The sequence below is a fragment of the Chrysochloris asiatica genome, unplaced genomic scaffold, assembly GCF_000296735.1.
Source record: "Chrysochloris asiatica unplaced genomic scaffold, ChrAsi1.0 scaffold00004, whole genome shotgun sequence".
Lineage (NCBI taxonomy): Eukaryota > Metazoa > Chordata > Mammalia > Afrosoricida > Chrysochloridae > Chrysochloris > Chrysochloris asiatica.
In genome coordinates this window covers 17,916,563-17,937,598 of record NW_006408522.1, presented here as the reverse complement: position 1 = coordinate 17,937,598, position 21,036 = coordinate 17,916,563, and the positions used below count along the sequence as shown (strand labels likewise).

The 21,036-nt window shown below is 39.5% G+C and overlaps 1 protein-coding gene across 1 annotated transcript in view; it reads left to right on the top strand.

Annotated features, from left to right (window-relative positions):
- The window catches only part of UNC13C (unc-13 homolog C (C. elegans)), a 769,914-nt gene that overhangs the window by 652,041 nt on the left and 96,837 nt on the right, over window positions 1-21,036 (top strand). The window contains exons 28-29 of the mRNA XM_006831631.1: window positions 480-560; window positions 14,261-14,408. Of these exons, the coding sequence (XP_006831694.1) occupies window positions 480-560; window positions 14,261-14,408 (229 nt within the window). The remainder of the gene's footprint in view (window positions 1-479; window positions 561-14,260; window positions 14,409-21,036) is intronic.

Genomic DNA, 21,036 nt, shown 5'->3' with positions numbered 1-21,036 from the left:
AAGGGATTTGGTCCTGGTGTGGTGCTGTGGATTAATAGACTGGACTGCAAGGTCAATTTGAACCACAAGGTCGGCAGTTCAAGCTCACCAGCCACTCCTCAGAAACCCTATACAGGGTCGCTATGAGACGGGACTGGCTAGATGGCACTTTACAACAAAAACAATTGTTGACTTTTGTCAGTGAGTAGACTATAAAGCAAGAAATTAAGATGAAAAAGCTCTGATACACATTTTCCAGGTTTCTGTTTTTGTTTTGTTTTTTTCCTAATGTAAATTTGCATGTACCAAGGCATTTCTCTTTAAGTAGACATGGAGCATTTCATCTTTTGAGAAAATAGATATCTATGAAATACTGACAAAATAATTAAAAAGGACATGTGAAGAAAATCTTTCACATAGGAAATGTTTGTTTATGTGAGTTATACATACAGTGTGTGGAAATTGGTTGTTTTATAATAAATTGTCCACCTGTTTTTCAGGAGCACATGATTCGAGATGACACCAAGGGTCTGACACCAAGACAGTGTGCAATAATGGAGGTGGTCCTGGCTACTATCAAGGTGAGGTCATAGTGGCCTGGGTCTGGAGAGTCCTTTACATACATCAAAAGAGAGTTCCCATGCACAGCTGCAGAACTGTGCCATCCATGGATACAGTTGATGTTGTTGTATAGTGCCATCGAATTGGTTCTGATTCATAGTGACCCTGTATAGGGTTTCTGAGGAGCAGCTGGTGAGCTTGAACCACCAACCTTGCAGTTCAAATCAACCTTGTGGTCAAGTGCTTATTCTACAGTGCCACACCAGTAGATGGATATAATACTTATACAGATGTATTCCTGAATTATGTTAGATTTATCCCTTAGTGTCTCCTTTTTAAGGCACCCTAGTTGCACAGTGACTGAAGTACCCAGCTGCTAACTGAAAGGTCAGTGATTCAACCCCATCAGCTGCTCTGCAGTAGAAAGATGTGGTGGGCTGCTTCCGTAAGTTTGGCAGCTGTAAAAACGCTCTGGGACAGTTCTACTCTGTTCTACAGAGCAACCTATAAAGCGCTATGGGTTGAAATGTATTATTTATTTCATCCATAGTATACATAAATTTCTTCTTTATTTCATCTACATTATACTGTCCTCACATAAATTATCTTTGCTTCTCTCTATAAATGTGTGTGAAACCTATGCAGAAACACATGTTTTCAGAAAGATACATGTAATCCCCAAACTCAATTAATCAGAATGCTTCAGGGGATTTTTGGCTAACAAAATTTCTTTTGTGTGTGTTTTCTGCTCATTGAAATAATTTTCAAATTTTACCAATCTTCTCCTCCTTTTTAGTCATCACAGTTATTATTTTTGATTTATTGAATTATATTGTGTGTATCAATTTTTCATAGCCTAAAAGGTTGAGCAGCAAAAGAGTTTTGTAGAATGAACTAAATGTGTGTTTACAGTGTGTGTGTATAAACTTTCACATATATGAGAGGGCTTCAAAATGAAATATTACTGAAAGAAATGGAATTTTTCCACAAACCTTTTGAAGTCCTGTCATATAAGGTTGTATATAAATAATCTGTAATGTGGCATGGAAGGATAAGCACTGGACTGGTAACCTCAAGGTCAGCAGTTCAAACCTACCATTTACTCCTGGAAACCCTATACAAGGTCACGATGATTGGAACTGACATGGCAGCACTTAACAACAACAACAACAACAACAACAACAAATATATTTTCTGGATAAGTTCCTGAGTGCTAACCCCAAGGTCAGTGATTCAAACACATCAGCCACTCTTGAAAACCCTATACAGGTTCCCTCTGAGTCAAAACCAACTTGACGGCATGCAACAACATTTATAAAGTAAAATGTAAGCTGTGTCAAATGCCTCACTCTTCACTAGGGAATGCATTGCCTCTAGAATGTGTGAACAACGCAGCCCAGAGCTGTTAGTTACCAGGACCCATTTGCAGAGTATAAAGTAGTCCCACTGGATAGAAACAGGCATTATAATGCTATTCATTAAAACAGAGAGCCCTTTCTGTGTAACAATTGAGCACTGCCACAAAAGTGTCACCTCATGACTTTGGTTCTGCAGTGTCAGCATGTAATAAGAGGCTGCCTTTTAATGGTTCAGTGTTGAAGCCTGCACAATGAAAGTTGTGAGGTAAGAGTTTCATGATACTTGGTGGCAACTGGAGAATGGGAATTGAGCAGCAGGATTATGGAAATGGGATTTCTAAAGGTACAGCTAGAATTTTATCTAGAAGTATGAAAAGTTAGCAAAATACTTTTGTAGGGGAAGAAATCGAAAATCTGAAGAAGAAACATAAGAAAATTGCAAAACCAGTTCTTTATATAATTATTTTCAGAACTCTGAATAGTAACTAACTTTTGGAATTACCAGCATTTATGGGTATGGATATGGGGCTAATTGAGAACTTTGGTAAGTACCACTGACTCAACAGCAATGAAGGGGGAAAGAAACAAAGTAAGATTTTCAGAATCTGAATTCAGTCCATCATAAATTGTGTTAGACTGATGAGGATTCTTCTCCCGTAAAGATTTACAGCCTTGGAAACCCTGTACAGGGTCAGCATGAGTCAGACCCGACTCCACGGCACACAGCCACCACCGCCACCATGCTGTTTGTGGAAGGATTTCTGGTAGCATAGTGGATTCTGAACTGGGCTGATAACTGAGAGGTCAGTAGTTCGAATGTACCAGTTACTTCACAGAAGAAAGATGAGGCTCTCTGCTCCCCTAAAGATTCACAACCTTGGAAACCCTATGTAGCGTCACTAAGAGTCAGAACTGACTCCACCATGGCACACCACCACCACCATGACTTTAGGGGAGGAAAGAAAATGTGTTCTGCAGAACAGGGAGGCTATTCAGTGTTTTGACAGGCCTACCTCTATCTCTAACCCCCAACATTTCTCTACTACTTCTTGGTAGGTCCACATGACCACTACTCATAGGCTAAATTCTACCCAAATTTGGAGGTAATGATTCACAAGCAAATCCTCTTTGTCATCTCAAATATCTCATCTGACTGTTCAGATCTTGCCTTGTTGTTTGGGCAAGACTGTGCTCTAATCTTTACGACTCATGAAGTGGGTTTATGTCATTCTGCTGTCTCTGTATCCTTGTCAGTTTCTCTAGAACTGCAGTCTTGTCCTGGGCCTCCTGAACCACAGAGCTTTGGTCAGACTCTAGTCCTATTCTCTAACATTTGTGATGTTAACCCATAGAGACCTTGTATAGGGTTTCTGAGGAGTGACTGGTGCGCTTGAACTGCAGATCTTGGTTCCAACTCATAGCAACCCTATCTAGGGTTTCTGAGGAGCACCTGGTGAATTTGAACTGCCAACCTTGCAGTTCAAACCAACCTTGTAGTCCAGTGCATTATTCCACAGCACCGCACCAGGAGTCCATCCTACCTGTAGCAGTTTCTAATTTTAATTTGCATTTATAATAAGAAATATTTTCCTTTTATTAAGGGTAAATCAGTTTCCTTGTTACTTCTAGCTAAATACTAATGCTGTTATGAACTTTCAGTCTTCTATAAAATAATCCCATTTTCTTTGCCATGTGTTAACCTTTCAGACATAAAAAAAAAAAAACTATTACACTGCCATTAGTTATCTCCAACTGTTTATAGAACAGCCTTCCTTCTAGACCTTACCCAATTCTGGTTCAGCTACGATTCTACTTTTTCATCCTTTTTTATAAATGATGTAACCTAGAATAAACCAAATACTCTAGATTGTTGTAACCAGAGATGAATGTTGCCACACTATTGCATCCCTTGTCTTGACCCGTCTACCCACATTCATTCACTGTATGACTTCATTGGCTTTGAGAGCAGCCCTATCACTTATTAAGTTATGTTGAACTTGAGATCAAATAAAGCATCACACTTTTCTTCTGTTTAACCAGGCCACCCCTTTTCTGTACTTTGCAATCAATGTTTTATTATGAGCACAGGCTTTTTCCTTTTCTCTTTGCCGTCTCATCCTGTAATGTTGTCCTGCCATTCCACCCTGCCAAGATCTCTCTGAATACTGACTTTGTCATCCAATGTAACAACTTCAAACTTTGGCTCAACTACAAACTCAAAAAGCATGATTTCTGCATTTGTCCAAGTCTGTGGAGAAATTATCAGCCAGGATACAGCCAAACATAGGGAAAATGTCACTCAGCTGACAGCCTTCAAAGCGCTAAACATCCAACTCCTCTATGGTCTTCCAGCGGAGAGATTAAAAATACCTTTCTTGAATCCCTTTTTGAATGAAAATGAAATGACATGTCCCATCTTGTTTTGTTTTGTTTTTTTTACCAATTATTCTTTTAGCTGATTTGCACCAGTCTTAAGTAGATATCTAAGGGGCCCTGGTAGCGCAGTGGTTATGAGTTGGGCTGCTAACTTCAGGGTCAGCAGTTCAAAACTACCAGCTGTTTTGCAAGAGAAAGATGAGGCTTTTTCTAGCTTGGAAACCCTATACAGGGTCATTATGAGTTGGAACTCACTCCATGGCATATAACCAATCAAACAATCAAAGTACGTAACTGCATAGAGCAAACTGGAGGTTCTTAGATAGTGCTTCAGGTTGCAGTCTTTATTTAAAAACAAATGGAAAATAATCAACTTTGCATGTGCTTAAGAGAAATGTCCACAAGACTTTAAAACTGCATTCACAACACCACCGTAGCATAAAATTCTCCCATAGAGGCTTCTACAATGCACAGAGATCAACTAAGGATTCTTGAACTATGGATCATGTTTCTTAATAGCTAAAACACTTACACCCACACACCAGCCCCCATTTATAATCTTTGAAATCCAAATCAAAATACGAATTCTGTTCTCATGGTTCCTCTGGGTCACTTGCAGAGTCAAAAACGGAATGTGGAATCTGTGGATGTCCAGGTCAGCAGCCCCCTTTCTGCTGATTATCTGTGCCAGTAAGATAACCAGAACCGTGCTCTTAGGACAGACAATCAGCCCAGCTTCTGAACAGTGAAAGTCTTCCAAAAGTAGCCTTTTCATTGAGTTTGCATTTACAAAAGCATAGAAATCATTTCTTTTTCTCTTTGAGTGAGGATCCTGGGACATATCTGTGTTCACTAAATGAAGTTTTCATTCTTAGAATTTTACAACTTATTTTCTGTCCTGGCGTTACTACCCTTTGTCCTGGGTTCCTGTCTCACAACGTCTTCTATTGTACAATAGTCTCAAAAGACAAAGGCATCATTTCTGCCCTTACAAATCTTCCACTGGTCACTAAATATTATGCCTTTAGTGAGATGAGTCAGAGAATTCTGTGGCTAAAGGTGCAGGAAATTCATGTTGTATCCCAGCGTAAAACTCCAGAGAAACCTTTAGGCCATATCAGGAACAAACTCATACTTTTTGTTTTAACTTCATAATTAGTCATTGGTCCCTTGTGTCCCAAAGCCCTAAAAAGTAAATACCTTAGTGGTAAAAATTTGTCTTAATATGAAGTTATAGAGGGGTTCTCTAGAGAAACAGAATCAATGGTTGATAGATAGATAGATAGATAGATAGATAGATAGATAGATAGATAGATAGATAGATAATATTATATGCTATGGTTCTCAGTAGTTTTGCCATACACTATAGTAGTTGCTTGAATGGCAAAACAGCTCTCATTCTTTGGACAGATAATATATCTCTCCTATTATCAAGAAGAACCAGTCCCTGGAGAAGGACATCATGCTAGGTAAAGCAGAGTTCCAGCGAACAATCAGAAAACCCATCACAAGATGGATTGGCGCAATGGCAGTTGCAATGGGCTCAAGCTTAGCATAGATTGTGAGGCTGGGGCAGGACCAGGCATGTTTCATTCTGTTGTATATAAGGTTGTACTGACTCAACAGCACCTAGAATAACATACGAGACTAGCTGCTGATTCATCTAGTGTAATGTAAAATAATCACCATCTAGGACTCCTGGTGTGTAGTATCAGCAGTGGACTTGGAACCACATGATCAGCAGTTCGAACTTACCAAATGCTCCATGGAAATCCTATCCAGGGTCATTATAAGTCAGAACTGGGTCAGTGGCACTTAATAACAACAAGATTGCATTATGAGAGTGTGGTGGCTCCGTAAGTAAGCACTGGACTGTGAACCACAAGATGCTTTTTACTCCCACAAAGAAACCCTATACCAGGGTACTGTGAGTCAGAACCAACTCAACAAAACTTAAAAACAACAAAGATTGCATTATGGAAACCTGGTATGGCACTGTAGGATAAGCACTAGACTTCTAACCACAAGATTGATGGTTTAAACCTACCAGCTGCTCCTCAGAAACACTATACAGGGTCATCGTAAGTCAGAACCAACTGGAGGGTACTTAACAACAACAAATTCCATTATTTATTGTTAAGTGCCATCCAATTGGTTCTGACCTATAGTGACCCTGTGTAGGATTTTTGAGGAGCGGCTGGTGAGCTTGAACCACAGTTTAAACCTGCATTGCAGTCCAGTGCATTAACCCACAGCACCACACCAGGACTCCTAAATTACATTATTTGTTGTTGTTATGTGCCGTGGAGTCGGTTCCAACTCATAGCAACCTAGTACAGGGTTTCCGAGGCTGTAAATCTTTACAGGAGCAGAAAGCCTCATCTTTCTCCTGTGGAACAGCTGGTAGTTTCAAACTGATGACCCTGAGTTTAGCAGCCCGATTCGTAACCACGACGCTACCAGAGCTCCTTAAATTACATTATAGAAGGTGATTATTGTATATTACATTAGATTTCATTATGGGACAGCAGTTAGTCTAGTGTTTGGCAAAACTACTGAGAACCATAGCCTAGCTAAGTTGACACATAAAATTAATAATCATTGGATTCAAAAGCAAATATGTACCGTAATTCTTTATAGTCTAACTCTAGTTTCCTTCTTCCATAAAGCTTTTTAAGTCCTTAAAAATGTCTTAATTATATTAAATCCAACCACTTTCTTCTACTCTAGTTTCCCAGATCATATGCCATGGGACAATTCTGTCTTTAAGATTGTTAATAGATATTCTATGATATACATGTCTCTTTTTTTGTTTTGTTTTAACCTGAGGAAATTATTATTTCTGACATATCAGAAAGTTTCTGTTGTATCCCATTGGGTTCTATTTTTTTTTAAATATATTCATAAAAAATCAATTTCAATACCCATTAATAAATCATAATTCACAGGTTGTATGTGGCACACTGCATTTGGTCTGTTTTGAAGTAACAGAACATGCTGTCTAATTTATTCTTTATAGTACCCATTTTTCAATGACCTAGTCTGTGCCAAAGATTGATCCCAAGCTTCAGGAAATACTTGGAAAAGTTACATGGCTCTTCCCCCCCACCCCCACCCCAAAGCGTTTATTGTGAATTGAGTGATAGTTTACCTGGGAGAACATTGGTTTTGCACTCATCCTTTCATATATACATGTCTTTTGACCAAGTAAGCTTTGTTGTTGTTAAGTGTCATGGAGCCAGTTCTGACCCATAGCAATGCTGTATAGGGTTTCCGAGGAGCAGCTGGTGAGCTTGAACTGCTGACCTTGTGGTTCAAACTGACTTTGCAGTCCAGCTCATTAACCCACAGCTTAGGCCAAGTGTATTATAAAGGCCAAACAGATTTCTTTATCATAGTGGGTGTCAGAACCTTCAATATGTTAATAAGTGTTGTAAATCTTTAGAAGTACAGTGCCATCTCTTACTTTTTTCTAAGCTCCCTACTACTGCCTAGAAGCTGTTTGTAGTTTCTAAAGCACCACAAGTCTGGTGATGAGAATAGAGTAACACTGGTAAAGCATGGTATCTTTAGCTATACCAAAGGAATATACTATGAGAACTCCAAATGCCTTGATTCTTCTCAAGTAACTCCCAGGGTTTCTCTTGATACTATGTGGGACGCTTCCTTTCTTGACCCCATTGTGGTGAATCATCTATTGGCTTCTGAAGTTTAAAATGACAGCCATCCCACTGATATATGCCAAAGTTGGGAAACCCTTAACGACTTCTTCCCTAGTAGAATTGTTTGCCTCCCAATATCTGTATTTACAAAATACTCTTCAAATGTCTGTCAACCATTATCAAAGTCCATAGGTTAGTTACACTTCCTACTAAAAGAATTGTTTCTTTACAGTAAGTACTATGTCTTTTTGTTTATAATCCTTGACATGTGTCATGAATTGAATTTTGTCCCCCTAGAATGTGTATCAACGTGGCTGGGCTATGATTCTCGATGACATTGGAGTTATGTGATGATCCCTCATGATGTGATCAACTTTGATAAACCAATAAGTAGATTAAGGGTGGGATGCTGTTATATGCCATGGAGTCAGTTCCAACTCATAGCGACCTCACTCTTAATCTCAATGGACCCTAATCCAGTGTATGAGAGATTGCTAAGGGTATGGTGTACAATGTATTTTGTTTTATAAAAGATTAAAGGAGAGAGACATGAGATAAAAGGAAAGATACATGAACCAAGAAGGAGGGGCCTACTAGTGTCAGGAGAAGAGTGCATCCTCTGGACCTGGGGCTTTGCAGTGTGAAACTCCTGGATCTAAGGGGAGAGTGATGCCAAGACACATGGAACCCTCCAGGGAATGCTAAGCCTACAGATGCTGAAAGAAGACCAGCACTTTCCTCCAGAGCCAGCCCTCTGAATTTGTACTTCTAGCCTCCTAAACTGTAAGAGAACCAATTTATGTTTGTTAAAGTTACCCACTTGTGGGATTTCTGTTATAGCAGCGCTAAATAATTAAGACAGAATTTGGGAACTAGATAACTAAGACTGAGAGTAGCGTGCTGCTTTTAACAGTTTTCCAAAATGTGGAAGCAGTTTTGGAAATGGAAAATGAGCAGAGGCTGGAAGAGTACCCAACTGCCTGGAAATAAAGGCCTAGATTGCCTAGAAGAGACTGCTGGAATGATGGATGTAAAGGTAATTCTGATGGGGGCTCAGAAGGAAGTGAGAACAGAGACTGTAAAGATGGTGAGAAACAGTGGCAGAGAAATGGCAGCAGCAGCATCAGGAGACCAGCAAAGGTGGCACAGAAGCCAACCCCATGAGTGAGAGAGCTGAGCACCTTCATGTAGGAGGCTTCTGTGCACTTATGGGTGAAGTTAGACTTTCTGAGCCATGGAGCAGAGAGAGAAAGCTAAGAGCCTTCTGGCTAAGGCTTACTGGTTGAGTGAGGTGCCTCTGGGAATTTATCAGTAGAGTAACTGAGCTTTGTAACACTTGCTTGAGCACAGCAGAAACCAAGCTGCCCTCTTCGAGACGTAGAAGCACAGGATACAGAGTTGCCTCAGTCTCTAAAGGTAGGCTCATGCTTTCTAGGTTCTCAAAGGGTAGAACCATGAACTCTGAGATTTCTAAGGGTGGGACCGCAATTTCTTAAATTTCAAGGAGTGGGATTTTTCACCCAGCTTGGTTCCAGAGTGTGGGGCTGCTGCTAAGATGGGATCTCTGCTTAAAGTTGATGGGGCAGAGCTGCCATGCTCACAGCGGCAGAACAGCAGGGTCTGCTATGGCCCAGAGGGTAGGGTCACCACTCAGATGTACTAGGATAATGGGACTGCCCAAAGGGAGGAGAGCTGCCATTCCAGATACCTGGAAGGCAGAGCAGAAGCTCAGGGTTAAATAGCTACTTACCCAGAATCCAGAATGCATGGCCAACACCCAGGGTCGGTAGCAAAGAGCCATTGCCAAATGGTCTCAGAACTAAGTTATTTTGCGAGCCTTGAGAGCTAACATAAATTGTTCTGCTAGATTTTTAACTTGCCTAATGCCTGTTATTCCTTCTAATTGCTCCTGTTTGTAATGGAAATGACTACCTTATAGTCTGTCCCACATTGTTCTTTGGAAGCAGATAACTAGTAGTTTAGATTTACAGATGAAAAGAAATACTGCCCCAGGTTGGAATTTGGACTTGGAAGTCTTTGGGGATCCTAATGACAAATCAAGGGAGCATGGTGACTCCATACAATAACCACTAGACTTCAAACTGCAAGGTCCAAGGAACAAGCCCACTATCTGCTCATTGGGAGGAAGATGAGACTTTCTGCTACCTAAAGCCTCAGAAATGCCATAGAGGGTCGCTATGTGTCAGAACTGACTCTATGGCACTTAACAACAATAACAATGAGAGGGCAAAAGTGGAACTTGTGGATAGTAGTCCAGTGCTTATCCCACCAGGACTCTAAAGGTGGGATGTTGTTGTGTGCCAGGGAGTCGGTTCCAACTCATAGTGACCCTGTACAGGGTTTCCAAGGTTGTAAATCTTTACAGGAGCAGAATGCCTCATCTTTCTCCCACGGAGTGGCTGGTAGCTTCGAACTGCTAACCTTAAGGTTTGCAGCCTGATTTGTAACCACTATGCTACCAGAGAAGGAGAGAGATTTGAGCAGAGAAAGGAGGACCTACTACCACCCAGAAAGAAGAGCCAGGAGTGGAGCGTGACCTATGAACAGGGGATCCCTGTACTAAGAAGCTTCTAAATCCAAGGAAAGACTGATGCCAAGACACATGGAGATCCACAAGGAACCCTGGGCCTACAGATCCTGACTTGAGAGTCAGTGCTCTGAATTTTGACATTAGCCTCCTGAACTGTGAGAGAATCAATTTCTGTTTGGTAAAGTCATCCAGTTGTGGTATTTCTGTGATAGCAGCCATAGATAACTAAGACAGCATCCCACAAAAAGTGTGCCTGAAGATAGAAGGTTAATCAGTATCTGGTAAAGCGGGAGGAAGTGCCAGTTTGCAGGAATACAGACACTATCACTGATAGTGTCCCATGAGCCCAGAGCCCCACTGTTCTTCTCTCTTAAACCAGTTGCCTTGGAGTGGATTCCAACTCATGGAAACCTGGTATGTTTCAGATTACAACTGGTTAGCTTTATACCCACAAACTAGACAGTTAAAATTATCATTACCTTCATGGATACTGTCATTCATGCAACTTCATATACACTCTATCTGAGAATAGTTTTTGAGGGCATAAACATGACTTTCATGCAGATATATAACATGACAGAATTTTTGTTTAACTCATCAACTAACAAGAAAATCAATAAGATGTTCTAACTGACTCAAAGGGTAATTCTAAGAACCACATATCTATAAACAACAAAGATAAGTGAAACAGATTTACAAATAGAGACAACACATTTATCCACAGAGCAATAGTTGTCCCAGAAATAATTAATTTACATTTTGATAGAAAAAGAGTCATTTGCATTATCATCAGTTTCCCATGATTTACACAATTTTGAAATAGCTCATACATTGAAAAGAAAAGAAAACGCAGATGAGTGAGCTAGACAGGAGACCCACTAATCTTTTTTTGCTTTGTTCAGAGTCTTTTATAATTTTTCCTGACAACACTTGAGACATGGGAAAACAGTATTTTTATTTATTTGGGTTTTTTCTTTTAAAATTATAATCTGACACTTACAGGCTCCTGATTGATAAGACTGAACACTTGGAGTCAGAATGTCTTCCCTCTTTTGGAGACCCTCCTGCTCTTGGTTCAGTGTGGCCCACTGTTCTTCTCTCTTAAACCAGTTGCTTTGGAGTTGCTTCCAGCTCATGAAAACCCCATGTTTCAGAGTAGAACTGTGCTCTCCCTCCATGGCTGATTTTTCAATATCCAAGCACCAGTCCTTTCTTCAGAGATAAATTCAAATCTTCCGTCTTTTGTTTAAGAGACAGTTGTGTTAACTATACCACCCAAAGATGTTCTTCATTCTTAGAGTGAGACATTTTCTCTGTGGTGCCATGCCTTAGTTTACAATGCAAACAGGCCTGCACTGTTTAAGGAGGAATCTAGAATTAGGACCAAGTAAAACCTTCCCCTTCAATATGTCAATTCAATACTTTCCCCTCACCTTAAATAGCAGGATGTTTCTTGGGAAAAAAAGGAAAAATGCATTTTTTTCTCTATCCACCAAAGAACTTGAAACAGTTTTATGTGAATTGTTGTTGTTAAGTGTCATTGAGTGAGGTTCTGACTCAGCGATCCTGTATAGGGTTTCCAAGGAGCAGCTGGTAAACGTGAACTTCAGGCCTCCCTAACAAAGTGGACTTTGCAGACCAGTGCATTAACCAACAGCACCACACCAGTAGTCTTCAATAATATTTAATGCATGCAAAAATAATTTCACAAGAAAAATCAGGTATAGAAGAGTTGTAATATTATATCTTTGTCTTCTCTTAAAGAATTAAAAAAAAAAAATTGCCATATTTCTGTGCCTCCTCTTCATAACCATACCTAGCTTTGCAATAACTTGCTTTTCCACAGAGAATGTACCTAGAATCAATGAGTAGAATTTTAAGTGATTGTATGTTTTTATCTCCTTGGGTGAAGCCCTGGTAATATAGTGATCTACTCAGGGGACTGTTAACTGCATGGTGGGCTTGCTGCTCCCATAAAGACAGTTTTGGAAACCCTATACCGGGTCATTATGAGTCAGGACTGACTCGAAGATATACAACTGAAACAGCAGGGCTTTTTCTCCTTGGGTAGGGTTTCTTCAGATGATAGCCTTGTCGCCCACTTTCTCTGTCCTACTCCCCCAGACTTCTCTACATTGCCATTTGAAAGTGCACTACAAAAAAAAACCAAACCCCTTTGACATCAAGTCAATTCTGATCCACAGATGCCAGCAAACACCGAGTTCTGCACCTAAATAGTGGAGGAAGCACTAATTACTGTGATTATTTTAGTTTATCGAGTTGTTCTACCTCAAATTCTTTAGGGGTGGGACAGAGAGTTGACAATGTTTGTTTAGGAGTTCCTCAGAACTGTTTACTGAACTTTAAGAAAACTTTCAAAACATTGCTTTCTATGAGAATCACAGACAATGATGAACCACCAATACCAATGGTTGTATGTTCCTCTCTCATTGCTGGTGCAGGGACTGAGAACCATTAATGTAACGTCAGAAGTACAGTATCAATGTACTATTACATATAAATAGTTGGAAAAAATATCCTTAGTTTTCTAGCACATTATCTCTAGAAAATCTGCCTCTTTGATGTCCCTCAATGACCATATTTGTTGCCCAAGATTATTTTTCTTCTCTACCATTATCTTACCTGTAAATAGTTTCTTGTATGACAATAACAGAATTTTTTTTTTTTAATCACAATAGTGTTTTATGTTTTTCATACACCAGAATCTGAGGTATTTGATTTCTAAGGGCCAGTCTGCATTTTCTCTAGCTGTACTATATCCACACCATTATGTACAATTAGAGGACAGGGAAGATGGAGCAGTAGATGTCTGGCCTAGACTTTCAAATTAGGATCTGGAAAATACATGTCCATGACCTACTTCTCTTATGAAATTTTGAGGATTTGGGGTTTAGATAGGCTTTTTCATGCTCTGGAAACAGAAGTTTGACAATTGTTAGCTAACCTGATCATCCTCTAGGATTCTAACCACTGTATCTTTATGATTCCATTTGCTTAACTAAAGCTATGAACGGGAAGAAAAAGCTTAAGCCTTCAGGGCTCTGGGGTGTATAATACAAAGAATCATTTAAGAAATATCTTTGGAACCTGAAATAGATGATGGCTTGGTAGTGGGTACATGCTACCACTGTTTGTTTAAACCTACCTTATATAGATCACAATTTATTCTTCCACATTGGTTTTCAGTACTGTTGTTGTTAAGTACCCACGAGTTGGTTCCGACACATAGTGACTCTGTATTGTTGTTGTTGTTGTTATGTGCCCTCAAGTTGGTACCAACTCATAGCGACCATATGCACAGCAGAACGAAACACTGCCCAATCCTGGGCCAACCTCACTACTGTTGCCACACTTGAGTCCATCGATGCTGCCACTTGGCCAATCCATCCAGCTGGGGGTCGTCTTCTTTTTCTCTGACCCTCCACCTTACCAAACATGATAGCCTTCTCTGACTGGTCTCTCCTGACAATATGTCTGAAGTATGAGAGATGAAGTTTGGCCATCTTGGCCTCCAAGGAGCACTCTGGCTGTACTGCTTCCAAAACAGATCTGTTGGTTCTTTTGGCAGCCCATGGCACTTTCAATATTCTCCTCCAACACCATAACTTAAAAGCGATCAATTCTTCTACAGTCTTCCTTATTCACTGTCCAGCTTTTGCACACATATGATGTTATTGAAACAATAAAATCTCTATTCCAATAATTTGTTTCTGAATATCTCTGTTTATATACATTTTTTTTTTTCTTTTCAGCAATATTTTCATGCAGGAGGAAATGGCTTGAAAAAGAATTTCTTGGAGAAAAGCCCAGATCTTCAGTCCTTGAGATACGCTCTCAGTCTTTACACCGAAAGTACTGATGCCTTGATAAAGAAATTCATAGACACTCAAACTTCACAGAGTAAGTAATCCATTGAACCTGAGGATAAAGCAAATTGATAACAAAACTAAAATCTAATTTTAAATGATTTTAAATAGTATTAATATTATTGAAAATGGGAGATTATGATTAATAGAGAATTGCTAATGCTTTTTACCTTTCATGAATTATAACCTTATAAAGAAATTCAATAATAAGGTACTATTTATTAAAACTATAGAATGGTTAACTCTTAATTATTCTAACTTTTATATAGTTACATTAAGCATAAATTAGCTTTGAATATCTATGATATGACATTTTCTTCTGTTCAGGACAAAAGATCCAATGTTTGTTAGTTAATGATAGTGATAATTTCCCAAATCCTGACATCAACTATAAAATTTTCAGTTCTGGAGTTTCTAGAAGGAAAATCTTAGTTTATCTTAATTTTGTATGAGAAAAACTCCAACTTTTATTTTGAAATGGACCAAGAGGCAGGCTTGGTATTTTATTTGAAACTTGTGTCTGTGTTACGTGGTAAAGTTCCCATCTCATAACCTTCTAGGATATTACTGTTCAACAGACATTCTTTTGAGCTTCTTTGTGATTCATTATATTTTGGTAATTATATGTATTTCAGATCTGACATTTCTGAGAGATTATTAAAAATGTTAGCATGAGTCAAAAAAAGCCAAATATACTGGCTCAATTCCACAATATTTTAAAGTGTACCACAGAAATTGTAAAACTAAGTAAGAGGACATCTCTTCATTTACGAGAGATCCTTAGGATAGAGAACATACAGGTAATTTGTTTTTCCTGTGATAAACATGCTCCAGATTTGTCTGTACTTTAACTTTTCTAGCTACATCGAAGATAATGCCAAGGTAAGTAAGTGCTTTGTAGGTGCTAGCATATTAAGACTTTAAGACTTTGTGTATTATGATAGTATGCCATTCAAATGCAGCAAACAATCCCTCTTAATCTAGGTGTACATACCTAGATTACATTTTAGGCTGGTTTTAGAAAGGGGAAAAGAGTTGCATTTGGGTGGAGTTTTCAGTAAACCTAAAAATATTTAAAACATCACTCCTTGAATCCATGCTTCCTCAAGGTTTTCTGAACTTTATAAATAAGAGTGCAATTTTAATACATCAAATAAACAGTATTGTAGCTTTATTACCAAAGTATGTGGATGTTCACTTTGCTTTTATATTACACATGTGTTTATATGTATGTGTACACACATGTGTGTGTGCACATATGTATGTATATGTATCTATACACACACACACACAACGAATGTTTTAGTGTATGAATCACATTTAAAAAAACCCTACATGTATTAACTTAGGTATGTGGAATTTTCATAGTTCTCTTTTGATTGTATGTATTACGTATCCACCTTGAAAACATCTGGCAGTGGAGGTGAGATCTGTAATTCCCATTAACCCACTAACACTGTAACTTAACATAACCAATTCCAGTCTTGATTATTCTTTTTTCTTTCCTTTCCTAGCTTTTTTCATGTGTGCAGATTTTTATTTCTATAACTAAAGCTGATATGAAATGACTTTGTTTTCTCAAACAACTCCCTTCAACTGTCCTCTATAAAAACATATTTCCATTTCCTCTCTCCCCCTTCTCCCTTCCCCCAACTGTCCCTAGCCAGACACCTTCAGTCCTAGTGTGATGTACTCTTTGTTCCTCCTTCCCACTCTCCTCTAGATTCCTTCTCTGCTTCTGCATTTGAGGGCTGGAGACTGGAGGAGAGGAGGAATATGTCTTTGATGCTTCCTACATGGTTACATCCAAATTTTGGCTTTCTTACATAAAAGTTTTTGGAGGGATCCAGTGTTGGGGCTCCTCTTATGCACACAATATGTGATCAGTTGAATCTGATCCAGCTATAGTTCTTTCTGTGACCCCTTACTGACTGCCTTTTTTCACACAAGGTCAGCTTTCTGGAATGGGGCACATGCTGGAAGGCTGAAGCTCAGCTTTCTCCTGTGAGACCAACTTAAACCACAAAAAGTACACATTTGAGAGCGAGGACAATATAGCAGACTAGGCAGAAAGACTGTGTGGGCCTTCTACAACAAAGATTACCAAACAGATGCAGGTGATAGTCTTGGGACTCTGAGCCTCAGATGCAGGGATAAAGAAATAGACTGAATTCTTACTGGGAGACAGAGCCGAACAGACTCAGCAAAAAAAGGAGAAACTGGTGACCTGTGCATGCCAACCAAATGTGGTGCAGTCACACTGAGCTTTGTGAGCAGTTTCTGAGACAGGAATACAGATTGGCTTTGCAGAAACACACCTATGTCTTGCGGAGATAAAGTTAAGAAAAAAGAAAATGTACACATTCTCTTCATATGTTTAGTGGTAATATAAGGTTCTTCATGCTGCTATTTCTCCGTAATTCTCTTTTTCACCTGATCAAATGGTTGTGTGTACTTCCAAATTGGGAGGCTAACTGAAGTTAGCATGCTACTGGCTCATAAAACATCGTGTTAAGTACTTTCGAGTTGGTTCTGAGGCTGGAAATCTTTGTGAGAGTAGAAAGCCTCATCTTTCTCCAGTGGAATGGTTGGTGGGCTTGAACTGCCAATCTTGTGGTTTTCAGTCCAGCACTTATCCTACAGAACCTCCATGTTCAGTCACATAACATAACCATTGTTTTATTAAAATTTGGCTTGCTTCCATTTTGCATACACCTTGCCAAGTGGAGCCAAGCCAGTATCTCATCATTTAATGGGTCCCTGATTTCTGAGTAATGGCGCTGCAGGTTAATGCACTGGACTGCAAAGTCGGTTTGAACCACACAGTCGGCAGTTCAAACTTACCAGACACTCCTCGGAAACCCTATACAGGGTTGCCGTGGCTGGGAACTGACTTGACGGCACACAACAACAACAACAACATCCATTTATTCTTCAGTATTATCTCAGTATTCAATACCCATCAACCTGAACCTGAAGTTACCCACCAACTCCATAACCTATATGAGAAAGTGCGGTAAAGGGGGAGATAAGAGAAAAATTATCTGAATTGTATATGTATTTATGTAATAACAAGAAAGAAAATAGGGACTACAATCCTCATTTCTTTACTTCTAAAGCCATGGTTTATAATTACGACTTTTTAGTTCTCCAGTCTCCTCTGATTGGCTTTACAGGAACACCAATTGTCAGATTTTTCTAACAGAGAATCATTTACCGAAAAGTTGGGCTCTTAAAGGTCTTGTGTATGCAGGATGCTATACTATCCCGTCAGTATTTGCCACCGGATGTGTTGCAGTGGAGGCACTTAGTATTCACCTTTTGGATTCCATTTATTACAGGGTCGTGGTGGCACAGTGGGTTAAGTATTGGATGCTAACCACAAGGTCAGCAGTTCAAATCCACTAGCCATTTTGCTGGATAAAAATGAGGCTGTCTGCTCCCAAAAGATTTACAGTTTCGGAAACCATAAGAAACAGTGATACTCTTTCCTATAGGGTCTGTATAAATCAGGATCTACCCAACAACAGAGGGTTGCAGGCTACTGTATCCAACTTGATAACTGCAACAAATATTTACACTGAAAACTGACCTTTCATTTGGCTCCTCAGCCACCAGGTACAAAAGGGGGATCTAGTGATTCTCAGTTGGAGTCCTGGTGTGGCGCTGTGGGATAAAGCACTAGACCACAAGGTTAGTGTGAACCACAAGGTCAGCTGTTCAAACTCATCAGCCACTTACTGGAAACTCTATACAGGGTCACTATGAGTCGGAACCTACTTGAAGGCACTTGAAACAACAGCTTGTTGTTAAGTGTCTTTGAGTGAGTTCCGACTCATAGCGACCCTGAATAGGATTTCCAAAGAGCAGCTGATGGGTTTCAAGCACCAAACTTGTGCTTAGCAGTCCAATGTTTATCCTACAGTGCCACATCAGGACTTCAACTGGGACCTCTTGTTGTTAAGTGCTGTTGAGTCAGATCCAACCCATAGTGACCCTGTATAAGGTTTTCAAAGAGCAGTTGGTGAGCTTGAACCACCAACCTTGCAGTTCAAACCAACTTTGCAGACCAGTACATTAACCTACTACCAGCTGTTCCGGGGGAGAAAGATGAGGCCTTCTGCTCCCGTAAAGATTTACAGCCTAGGAAACCCTGTACAGGGTCGCTATGAGTCGGAACCGACTCCACGGCACATATCAACAACAACAACAACATCCTCATACAATCTTCCTTTACTTTATTTTAGTCTTAAATAATAATAATAATAATATATATATATTTCTTTCTAATGTCATTCTCTTCTACTTTTAAATGTTGTTTGTCTATGCTGGAAAGTTAACTATTGTATTAAATACAAATTAAAAATTAACTTCTGATTTAATTCTTTTTTTTTACTACCTTCAAATAAAAATACTTTCCTTTGAAATATTTTATTTGAATTCAGTTTTTATAAATAAATTGATAAGTATAGAAAAGCCAGTTATACCTTTTTTTAGCATTTTTGTGAATTGAGTGATAATTTACATGGGGGAACATCGGTTTTACACGATCGTTCATTGCAATAATTACAATATCTTCCATGCATCATCATTCAACAGTATTTGCTTCTATTCCCTCTGTTTTTTGTGGGGTTTTTTTTTGGGGGGGGAGGGGGAGAATGTACACAGAAACACTCAGGAATATATAATAATTTAAAAAAAAACAAAGGACACATTCTGCAGGCCTGCCTCCTGGCTGCCAGCACTCAGTCTTTCTCTTTCCATGAGTCTGGAGTCCTCAGCTGCTCTCTCTCTCCATGTCCTCATCTCTACCTCCATCTCTGGATAGATTCCTACATTCCGCTTATGCGCTTCTTCCTTGATGATCCTAGGGTCCTCTTTTTCTGGACTGTGAGATTAACTACTCTCCCATTTTTGTTACAAAACTTCTACCTTTACAGTTGTGACAGTCGCAATGAGTCGTGATAACAGTTACTCACTATTGAATCATGAGACTCTTATCCCCATCTCTTTTAACCAGACCCATCTAGATAAGAGGGAAACTATTCAGTGGGGATTTTATCTTTCCCCACACACTCTTAAACTAAACTCCCTCTTGAAATCTTGCAGGCAAGTCACTTCATGCCTTTATAGCCTCTCCCACATTAGATACCCAATGCCTAAATTGCCTGTCCCTATCTACTCTGTATACAGAGGGGATAGGATTGATTCTTGATGTGAAGACTCCTTCCCTCTCCATTGGTATTTTGAGCTACTATATCTATAAGTACAGGTCAAGTTCATCAAATTGTAGCAGTTTACACTTGTTTCATTTATCAAATTTATCTTCCTCTATTCTAGTTCTGATCATCAAGCCATGGAAGCTAGGTCAAATGAGTACTATCTCCAAGTTTGGGTGTTTGTGTATGTCTGCCCTCTCTTTCATATCAGCTGGATGCTTCACTCTCAGATCTAGCCCTCTGTGGCTATGTCCTTGTCCATGGGCTCAGGTGTCCCCAGATCTCACCACACTTTCGACAAACAAGCCCTTCTTCCTCTTCTGTCTCTCATCTCCAGGTCAATGGGAGTCAAGGAGAGTGGTTGAACTCAGCCCATTTCTTCATTGCTGCCTTTCCCCCTCTTCCACTTACCAGTAGGCCAATGTGGTCACCTGCAAGCTTACATGCCTGCTCATGTGTTCCCTTGGAGGGAGGGTTGTCCTGAAGGGAAACCCATTATACGTTGCTTACTGATTCTTCTCTTCTTTTTATCTTCTTCCTTTCCATTTTCATCCTGTTTTTATGCTTCATTTTCTTTTTCTTGGACTAGCTTTAAATGTCATCTTGCTCTAATGTTACTGTTGTTGTTAGATTCCATTGAGTCAGTTCTGACTTAATAGCAACCCTGTGCATACAGAACAAAACACTGCTCAGTTCTGCAACATCCTCACAATTCTTGTCACACTTGAGCCCATTGCTGCTGCCACTGTGCAAATCCATCTTGTTGGGGAGTATTCTGCTTTTTCGGTGACATTGTACTTTACCTGTTGTGATGTGCTTCTGCAGGGACTGGACCCTCCTGATAATATGAAGTATGGGAGAGGAAGTCTCGTGATCATGATTTCTAAGAAGCGTTTTAGCTGTACTTCTTCCAACACAGATTTATTTGTTCTTCTGGCATTCAGTGGTACTTTTCATATTCTTCTCCAACATCATAACTGAAATGCATCAAATCTATATGGTCTTCCTTATTCATCATCCAACTTTCATATGCATATGAGGCTATTGAAAATGACTCATGGCTTCAGTCAGGTGAACCTTAGTCCTCAAACCGGTGTCTTTTCTCTTGAACAATTGAAAGAGGCCTTCTGCAGCAGATTCACTTAGTGCAATAAATACATTATTTGATTTCTTGACTGCTGCTTCCACAAGTGTTGATAGTGGCTCCACGTAAAAGAAAGCCCTTGATGACTTCACCCTTTTCTCTATTTATCATAATGTTATTTTTTTGGTGCAGTTATGAGGATTTTTGCTTTCTTTGCATTGAGGAGTAATCCATACTGAAGGCTGTGGTCTTTGATCTTCATCAATAAATATTTAAAGACTTCTTCACTTTCAGAAAGCAAGGTTGCATTGTCTGCATATCGCAGCTTGTTAATGCGTCTTCCTCCAATCCCAATGTCA